At 39.6% G+C, this 9,740-nt stretch overlaps 1 protein-coding gene across 3 annotated transcripts; it reads right to left on the bottom strand.

Annotated features, from left to right (window-relative positions):
- Positions 1 to 3,104: 3,104 nt before the first annotated feature.
- On the bottom strand, positions 3,105 to 9,740 carry atf7b (activating transcription factor 7b). 3 transcript variants are annotated; one of them, XM_041979922.1, is made up of 12 exons: positions 9,485 to 9,740; positions 8,423 to 8,484; positions 7,427 to 7,523; positions 7,178 to 7,305; positions 6,946 to 7,071; positions 6,678 to 6,835; positions 6,349 to 6,445; positions 6,113 to 6,232; positions 5,755 to 5,904; positions 4,235 to 4,423; positions 4,004 to 4,109; positions 3,105 to 3,855 (listed from the first exon to the last, which is right to left on the bottom strand). In XM_041979922.1, the coding sequence occupies exons 2-12, from the start codon at positions 8,468 to 8,470 to the stop codon at positions 3,620 to 3,622; spliced, it is 1,455 nt and encodes a 484-aa protein (XP_041835856.1). In that variant the 5' UTR covers positions 8,471 to 8,484; positions 9,485 to 9,740; the 3' UTR covers positions 3,105 to 3,619. The 3 variants fall into 3 exon arrangements, with proteins under 3 accessions (XP_041835856.1, XP_041835855.1, XP_041835857.1); XM_041979921.1 differs by lacking the exon at positions 9,485 to 9,740 and having other exon boundaries at positions 4,235 to 4,408; XM_041979923.1 differs by lacking the exon at positions 9,485 to 9,740 and having other exon boundaries at positions 3,716 to 3,882.

Here is a 9,740-nt window from a genome sequence, read left to right as displayed (position 1 = left end):
ACGTATATTTCTAATGTCGTTGATCGATATTTTAAAAATTGTGCTCCCTTTTATCAGACTGCCCCAGTTTCTGTATCTTTACCCAAACAAAGATGGCCACTGGAAATTTAAATGCATGTATTTACAGCCCCAGTTTTCTGAAAGAAAGAAAGAAAGAAAGAAAGAAAGAAAGAAAGAAAGAAAGAAATGTAAAATGTCCACCACAAGTGTCAAACTCGTCCTCGAGGGCTGCTATCCATATTTCTGTTGTTTCCCTGCTCCAGCTCACCTTATTGAAATTAATGGGGGTTTTGTGAAGAAATTGACAGTAAGCTGTTGGATCTTTGATTTGAATTAGGTGTGTTGGGGCAGGGAAACAACAAAAACCTGTAGGATAGTGGCCTTCAAGGACTGGAGTTTCACACCCGTGAGTGCAATGATTAGCAAATCTCCTAAGTCCATATTTTTCCCAGTAAAACACAAACAACATATCAAATGTTGAAATTGAGACATTTTACAATTTCATAAAAATTTTAGCTTTTTAAAATATTTGATGGCAGTAATACATCTCAAAAAGTTGCAACAGGAGCAACAAAGGGCTGGAAAAATAATTGGCACAAATCAAAAACAACTAATTAGGTAAATTGTTAACAGGTTGGTAAGATGACTAAGTATAGGAAGCATTTCAGAAATGTAGAACCTCTCAGATGTAGAGATGGGGAGAGGTTTACCAGTCTGGGACAAACTGTGTCTATAAATTGTGGAACAATTACACAAAAAAACATTTCTCAATGTAAAATTCAGAAAATTTTGAAAATCACACAATCCAAAGTGTTTAATATCATCAAAACATTCAGAGGATCTGGTGGAATCTCTGTGCGCATGGGACAAGGCCAAAAGTCAAAAACAGAAACTATGATCTTTGGGGTCACAGTAGCACTGCAATAAAAACAGGAATGATTTTCTATTGGAAAACACTGCATGGCCTCAGGGTCACTTACAGAATACATTGTTTGTGAACACAGTTTGCCATGCAGTTAAAAAATGCAAGTTAAAGCTTCATCATGTAAAGAATCCGTAGGTGAACAAGGTCCAGAAACACCACTGTCTTCTCTGGGCCAAAGCTCATTTAAAATTGGCTGAGGCAAAGTGGAAAACTATTTTATGGTCTGATGAATCAAAATGAAATTCTTTTTAGAAACTGTGGGCACCGTGTCCTGCAGGCTAAAGAGGAGAGGTGCCATCCAGCTTGTTATTAGCAGCAGTTCAAAGCCTGCATCTTCAATGGTATAGCCAACCCTGGTCCTTGAGGACTATTGTCCTGCTGGTTTTAGATGTTTCCCTGGTGTATCACACCTGATTCAAACCTGCAGAACACTGGCCCTCAAGGACTTGGGAATCCATGACATAGTGCTTTTGGAGCATAATACGCCCCATTCGGGCATCTCTTTCAGGGAAGGCAAAGCATATTTCAGCAATCCAAAGATAAACTACATACATCCAAATCAGCAGCTTGTCTTTGCAGAAGAATCCAGGTGCTGAACTGGCCTGCTTGTACTCCTGACATTTCACCAGTAGAAAACATTTGGCACATCATTTCCAAATCATTGCAGTTTTATTGTAAATTTTTAAACTCAATTTTTGGGAATTAGTTGTACATGTGGGTGTTTTATTAACTTAAGTCCATACCCTACTTTAACTTCTGTTCTTGCATCTTCATTAACTCGAAAGAGGGTTATGCATGAATAAAAATCTTGCCTGATGCTCAGGATGCGTACCACATATTCACTAACTTTGTACATGTACAGAGCCCTTCCAATAACAAAGTTTAAGTTGGTTAGTGAAATACAGTAGCATCTATACAAAGGTTTTTTCTATTTCCTTCAAAATGCATTTGGTTTTTAGATTTTCAAAATAAGATGTCAGTAAATGCACCAACAAGCTTAAGTTTTTAATTAATTTATTTTACTGTTTGCTCGAGACAATTTATTCATTAGTTGAGACTATACAAGTAATTTTTCCCATCTTGAGGCCTGAGTATTGAACAAACTTCCTCTAAACATGTAGCTCCTACACATTTTGTCATGTAGGTCAACCTCAGTTAAATACACACACGCACGCACACACACACACAATGCATTCTCTCTAACAAATTAAGGGGACATTCTATCATGATTTCCAGAAAAAATAAAACCGTTAAAAAGAACATGTAATTAAAAAGAAAAGTGACAAGGGGAAAAACATGACAGTCTTGGAAGTACAATGTTTTATAAAATAATTTGCATTTCAAAACTTAAATTTCAAAAGAAGCACCTTGCACAAGTTTTAGGTCTACTTGATGATGTGACTTGCTTATTATATGGTGGAAAGCACCCAAGACCAGGACATTTGTAACTGACTACAAATGTGCACAAATCAACAATCTCCCATTCACTCAATACTCAACACCACATTTGCTTTGGTCACCTCATAGCTATAGGATTCGACTGAAATAGACCAAACCCCTCTCAGCAGCTGGACTACTTGCATCAGCTAAAAGCACAAACATTGATATTCAATAGAAAAATATATTGCACTCCTCTTTCCTCAACTGAAATGTCTGGGTATTGGGTTTAAAATCTATTATGCTTGATTATCATTTAAAGGTCTAAAAGACTTAACTTTCCAAGTGTGTTACATTAGGACTGAGGATGGAATCATTACATTAGATCTTTTTTTGCACCAACTTTCTGATGTTACAGAACAGAAAAAAAAAACAATAAAAGTATAATAAACTACAAGTCAGCAGTGGTATTCTTCAGCACTGAAATATTCATGCAGTCAATAGGGTCCGATACAAACGACTGATACCATAACATCCATTCTAAATGGGTTAAAATAAATGGTTAAACAAACAAAAAAAAGAGGTCAGGCACACAATCACAAGGTAAACAGTGTTCACGTCCACAATTTGGTTTGTTATAAACTCAGTTGACTAACCCATTGAGTGTGTATATGGAGAAATTTTTTATATATATATATATATATATATATATATATATATATATATATAGAGAGAGAGAGAGAGAGAGAGAGAGAGAGAGAGAGAGAGAGAGAGAGATCTATATATATATATGTATAAAAAAAAAAAAAAAAAAAAGTAAAGGACTGGCTAAAAAGTAGATGCACAAAAAAGAAAAAAAAATTCCAGGGTGCCTTTTACTGAAAAGGAAAGAAACAGACGTCATCACAGCCAGTGTGGGTAGAAACTGGACTGTTGCTGCTTTTTTAAGTGACATGAAAATAACTGATTACTGACTGGTGAGATTTTTCATTCATATTTTCTTCCAATCCTGAAACCTTTTCAAACACTCATAACTGAATAAGAGATGCCCCTGAACCCTGCAGAGTGTTTGACGTGTTATTCATATTTACATGAGCAGAGTGACCAAGCTTCTTTGAAAAAGGGTGCCTGCTGTGAGTGGAGGGTAGATAGAGACGCTGGGCCACGTCTTTGTGTGATTACTGTAGGCTGTGAGGGGAGAGGTCATCTTAAGTCTGGGGTGTGGATTGAGGGCAGGTCCCTCTTTAGGAAAACATTTTGCACCAGTCCGGCCTCCAAATGTCTTTCAAGTTCATTCTGGCTGCCGTTGTCTGCACATCATCTTGGGGCTGGCTGTGACTGCATTGCCATGACAACCCCTCCAGGCTGACCGGACCCCATGCCTGCCAAGACTGACATGGCCACTGCCTCTGCAGCCCGAACACTCAGCCCGTTGATAGTGGTCCCTGGGCTTGAAGCTGAGGCGGGTGGTGACGGCCTGTGCTGAATAACAGCCGCTGGGGAGCCGATGGGTTCAGCCGAAGCATCCCTGGAGGCTTCTTCTCCTCCTGCAGCTATAGAAAGACAGAGCAACATTCACCCTTAGAGAGGTGAGCGAGTAAAAATAGCACATTAGATAAATGAGATGATGGATGAACCCTGATATAAGCAGCGATGTAGTACATAAAGTTTGGTAGCCAGTTTATTTTCATAAATGGTTACCTAAGTAGGCTGCTTTTTTCTGCATCACAGTGACGGGGCAGTCTTTATGAGCAAGGAGGAGTTGCTTCAGCTGTGCCACCTCATTCCTCAGTAGAGTTACTTCATTCTAACATAAAAAAAAAAAACAAAACAAACAAAAAAAAAATAAATCACAAGTCATCTCTAGCCCTGTCAACAATACAATGTAAGAACAAGTTTATATGGTTTGTATACAACCTGAAGAAAACTAACCGTTAGGGAGACATTCATGTTTGCGAGATCCTCTGCCTTTTTCTCCAAAGAGTTAACCCATAGTTTTCGTTTCTGTCTGCATCGGGAGGCAGCAGCCCGGTTTCTCTCCAGAAAACGCTGCCTCCTTTCATCAGGGTCCATCTCTGATGCCCGCCGCCGGCGACCCCCTGTTGGCTGAGCAGGGGACACCTGGAGAATGAGGAGGGGGTAAAAATGGGCAACTTGCAGATACAAATGTAGCTCATCTGTGAGGGTTGAAATGCAAACTTTTATAAAAGCATGCAACAACTACACAATGCACTCATGTTTACTCCCACAGTAAAATGTCTTTGATGCTAAACTCTTTTCTGAACTGCAGTGCTAAACCATCATTTCTAAGACTCTGAAACTAAATACAATGCTGGTGCAATGGGTAAACTAGAAAGCCAATTTCCTGCTTATCTCCTGAGCTGCAGTACATAGGCAGGGAAAATGAGAGATGGTGAAGAGAAACCAGCACCTTCCCACGGGGTTGTACTGAGGTGTTTTTAATTAGGCTTTAACATGTCACCGCTGTAAAACAATGAGAAACCATTTCATTCCTATGAATCACTGTTTTCATTTCTATCCTGGCTCATTCTCTAGCCTGCTGAACCCCACTGCAGCTCACACTGGACTGTTTCCTTCACTCACTGAGCTGGACATGAATGGCCCAGCTTGAATATTTTACATACAAACAGTAACAACGTTTCCTGAAGTACACACTAAAGTTTACAGGTCTTAAAAATTTTGGAGGAAATGAACAGTGTTTGTGTCACTTTTCTGGCACACTTGTTTGTTCATGCCATTTCAAACAATTGCTGTTTGTGAATGCTCTCTGTAGAGGTTTAAAACACTAACAAGTATTATGTACAGTGATACAAGCAGGATTTTTATAAGCTGTTTCGATTGGGATCTATAGACAGCAGCTGACTACTAAAACATTTGACAATGTTAAACTAGCTACAAATGCTTAGGCAGATTTAGTGCAAATGGTGATTATGAATACAGCTCTACAGTAGCGTTCACAGACTTGTGATATAAAACACTGCACATCAGGAAAAAGAGGAATAACTGAGCTTGTGTTTTTCCCCTGCTGTTTTGACTTCACATCCATGTTGTAGCTCAGTTTTTGATTTCTTTCTCTTCAATTAAGCAGACTAAATTCTCCACTAGCTCTGGATTTTTGAACACTACAGTGTTGATATTTAGCTGGTTTGGTGTTCTCCATATCCACTGGCCCAGCAGAAGCTTAGTCCCAGAGTAACACCATTATTTATGGTGCTGAAGCCAGAATATGCTTGGCTAAAGCTGATTCTTTTAGGCTCTGGTTCAGGACCAACACTGGAGCCATTTTGGTGGCAAAACCTTAAGATATCTTTAACAACAACAACAAATGCCATCAAGGCTAACAAGGAATCCACTGTAGCTCAAAACATTGGACTTTGTCATTTAAAGTTAGTCAGTTGATGAGTTTGATTTGATTGTGAACATTTCTGTACCTGTGGTTGGGCAGGTGATGGTGCGTCAGAGTTTTGAGTTGGCTGCTGGCTCTGCTCCTGCCGCTGGGGGACAGCAGGGATGGTTCCTGAGCCACTACCTACTCCATCTTGTGCTGCTGGGCCTTGATGAGAGAGAGCCGCCTTCAGCCGCTTTAAAGACACAGACAACACTCCATGTAGGTCATAAGATACCAAGCTCACAAAATAAGCTAAAAGATAACAATTTGTTCTTCCAATTTAACGCAATTAAAGTGTATGAGCAACTTAACCAGTTTAAAAAGTGAATGGACCAAAAATAGACAGTTTTTCTTTTTATAGCCTGCAGCCAATAAAATGACCGCATGACTGGTAATCTCACCATCTTGGTCTCAGAATGAAGGCCATATCCAGATGGGGAGGAAGAACCACTGCTAGTCCCTCCAACAGGGGGTCCTGGAATCCCAGGGATGTTAGGCACTGTGTTTACTGGCCTTGCAAGCTTCATGTGGCAAAAAATACCCACAGAGGTTAAAGGAGAAGAAAATGGGAGGGTAATATATCAATTTAAATATTGTTTGGCACACATTTATTCTCAATCTCAAATGTATGACTTACAGATATAACTGAGGTCATCTGTACAGGACTGGGCAAAAGAGGAACTGTCTGCCCATTAGGGAGGTGCCTCATCAGTGGATATGCACTTGTGGGGGAGCTGTTGACAAGATTAGACACTTGAACAGTAAATGAATGGTGCAAAAGAATTTGAAGAGTAAATAAAATGTTTAGGTAGGTGAGTCATTTAAATAACCAAAATCACCTTCTCGTGACTGCATTTTAAAAAAAAAACATTTTCTGACAATATTTGAATTTTGAGATGTTTTGCAAATACTGAAGCAAAGCAAATAGGTGCCCATATAAGCAAATAAGAACACTATGTAGTTTACCCAAGCTGTCTGTTGGAGGGCGGCGCTTGCGTGATCACAGAAGTTGGTGACGGCAGAGTTGGGTGTAGTGGGTCATTACTTAAGTGAAGGGGAAGAGAACCTGGACGCACAATAGTTGGAGTGGGAGCTGAGGTTGCTAGAGGCTTTGTGAGAATTTCCTATTAAGAAATTCATAATTCATTTTAAACACATGCACAAAAAAAAATAGTATGTAAAGCACTTTGCTAAGCACACAGCTTGTGCCAGTGGGCTGTATCTTCTCTCTTACCCTTGAGCTTCTGCTGTTGTCAGACATGCTGGATGAAGAATCTGGACTTCCAGGAGGGGATGAATCAACTTGTAAAGGGCCCTCGTCCTCTTCTTTTGCTTCAGATGGTGTTTGTAATGGTGCAGCCTTAAAGATCAAGAAAGAGATGATAAAAGGACATCTGCCAAGTCATCTAATAAAAAAGGGAAGCCAACAAAATGACACAGATTGAACTTTTATCATTTTTCCTCACAGGGTGTTTTGTCCTATGCTCATCGTCCTGTGCTTTGCAAAACTCCTGTTCAAAGGAGCCGGCCAGCTCATTGAATAGACCGACCTCCTCACAGTTTTTCAAGAAACGTGTGGGGGTGGGAGTCTGGTCTGCAAGAACATTACAATAGTCATAAAACTAGGTAACAGAATTATCACCTTAAAATGAATGAGTGGTATATCAGTGTAGGCCTACTCGGTATGACAACTTTATTACTCTTCAGCTCCTTACCTGCAATGATAACAGAGTCAGTCCTGGCAGGACCAAATTTTAAAGTCATTTCATGCTTGTGTTTGTGGACCGACAGGTGGTCTTCATTTGTAAATCTCTGTAATAGAAAAGAACAAGTCATATATAGACAATGTAGAGGTTTGTTGTCATGATAAATAATCCAAAGGACAGTATAAGCATGCTTGCAATGCTGCCAAAATATGACAAAGAATAAGAAGCTATTTATAGATCATGCCAGATAAATAACAGAACTCGCCTACTGAACAAATGATCCACAGTAAACAGACAACTATGAAGCCTTTTCACCAATAGTATCAAATTAAAGTACACTCTCTGAGTATGATTAGAACAACTCTCAAAAATAAAGGGTTCTAAGTTAACGGCCAGTTCCACACTCTCACTGCCAGCTTCACAGAGGCATTCAGGCAGTGTTTCATTTTGATTTCAACTGCCAGCTCATTGTACATCTTATAATGGTTTGGAGATAGTATAATTAGTGCTTGAGTAACATTTTGATTATGAGGGGATAAACAAAAAAAAGCTCTAGAATGAGATGTTGTGGTGCATCTGAATCGCCATGGAGAAAAGCCTAGTGGGCAGTGCTGCCTGCTGTGTTACATTATGTCATAAATGAACCATAATATCAAAGCAAACTGCAAACTTTGTGATTTCTTAATTCACACAGAAGAAGATCTAGTAGAGATTTTAGTGTGTTTGTAAAGTCATGATGATGCCGCATATGTAAACTGTGCATGACATGAAAAATCCATTGCTCATATGTGTAAATCTTGCCAGCACATTGTATCAAAGTGAAAGGCTGGTTAGCAGTTAAGCTGAATACTGGCCTACTTTGGTTACCGACCAGTCAATCTTTGCATTCTCTCTCTCTCTCTCTCTCTATATATATACATGCATACATACATGACAGCTGTATGACTACTTTGTTAAATGAACAAAATGAACAACAAAATAGAAAAGAGGGTCATGGACACCTACCTGCCCACAGCCAGGGGCAGTGCAGACAAAGGGTCGGTCATCCCCCATCTCAGATGAATGTTCTACAACAAAAATAATTAAATAAACACATGAGCAATCTTATATATATGCATGCATGAAGACATGCCGATCATGTACAGAAATACTGAATGTTTCAGGTTTCAATTACTGTTTCATTTATGCCACTTCTCCGTTAATGACAACGTTTATTCTGAGTCAGATAGCTTGTGGGGAAACAGTTCGTCATTTAGGACTGTTGTGTCTGTGACTATGTCGCTGCATCAGCATGGCTAGAATGACATGCACCTGTTGAAAACTGAAATCTGTGTCAGCGCCACTAATTCCACGTGCTCACCTGTCGACATAAGCGCTCAAACTAGTCATACTACAAATGGTTAGGAGGGAGGGACAGAGGCCAAACACCGATGGCCTGTTTATAGCATTTGCTCTGGACTCAGCTGAATACATTCGGAGATATGCGTCCAACGATGAGGCAACAGAGTCAAGACAAGCTACTAAATAGTGTTATCTCAGTCGTCCAACGTTAGCTACTCAAACTAGTTATTTACATTGCAACAATAACGCTCAATGAAGAGGTTAATCTAAAGTGACAAATCTTTGACTAGCTATGACTTTCTGAAAGGTGGGCCCCAAGATATGTCTTTTTTGCTTACCACATCTAAACATTTCAATCTAAATCTGATTTGTCATTACAGCGAACGTGTAAGCTAATGTCTTGGGAAAAAAGGCAAATACAGGTAAAACCAGACAAGCCAGACTGAAACTATTTTTACAGCATCTTACAATTCCATAACACCTAGCTATGTTAATGCTAATAGCTAAGCGAGGCTGCATTAGCTTGCCATGAGAATTTACACTAACAGGTCCGCCTCCAAGTCGGTGGCTAGCTTTACACGTTAGCAAGCTAATGCTAAACGAGCTATGCTCATAAACGGAACTGCAGGCGCAAATATGTATTACATGCTTCGAAAGTATTGGCAGAATACATTTCATGTAACGTCGCAATTACCATTAGGTGATCCGAAATATGCAAATACTCACCTGACGTTTAAACTGCCTCTTCACTCCCCCCTCCCTGCTCCGGACAGTGCTACTGAGCTGCCTGTCCGTTGTTGACACTGACACTTCCATTGACCAAACCTCGCGAGAACGGAAACATGTAAGTATATTACGTAACATGATTGATCTTGCATGAAAATTGTTATGTCGAATCCATCAATATAATCTGGATCCTTACATATCCTCCAACTTCTTCATTTATATAACTTATTTACGTAAACTAAGCATAAATGCTGAT

Source organism: Melanotaenia boesemani, chromosome 3 (genome assembly GCF_017639745.1).
Source record: "Melanotaenia boesemani isolate fMelBoe1 chromosome 3, fMelBoe1.pri, whole genome shotgun sequence".
NCBI classification, from domain to species: domain Eukaryota; kingdom Metazoa; phylum Chordata; class Actinopteri; order Atheriniformes; family Melanotaeniidae; genus Melanotaenia; species Melanotaenia boesemani.
Note: the sequence above shows the minus strand (reverse complement) of the source record. Positions and strands in the feature narration are given on the sequence as shown.

Bases quoted from the DNA above. Each gene is read 5' to 3' on its own strand.
- atf7b (XM_041979922.1), bottom strand. From the start codon at position 8,470: ATGGGGGATGACCGACCCTTTGTCTGCACTGCCCCTGGCTGTGGGCAG. The intron at 7,524-8,422 runs GTAGGTGTCCAT...TTTCTATTACAG, and splicing joins CTGCCCCTGGCTGTGGGCAG to AGATTTACAAATGAAGACCA. The intron at 7,072-7,177 runs GTGAGGAAAAAT...TTGATCTTTAAG, and splicing joins AGCATAGGACAAAACACCCT to GCTGCACCATTACAAACACC.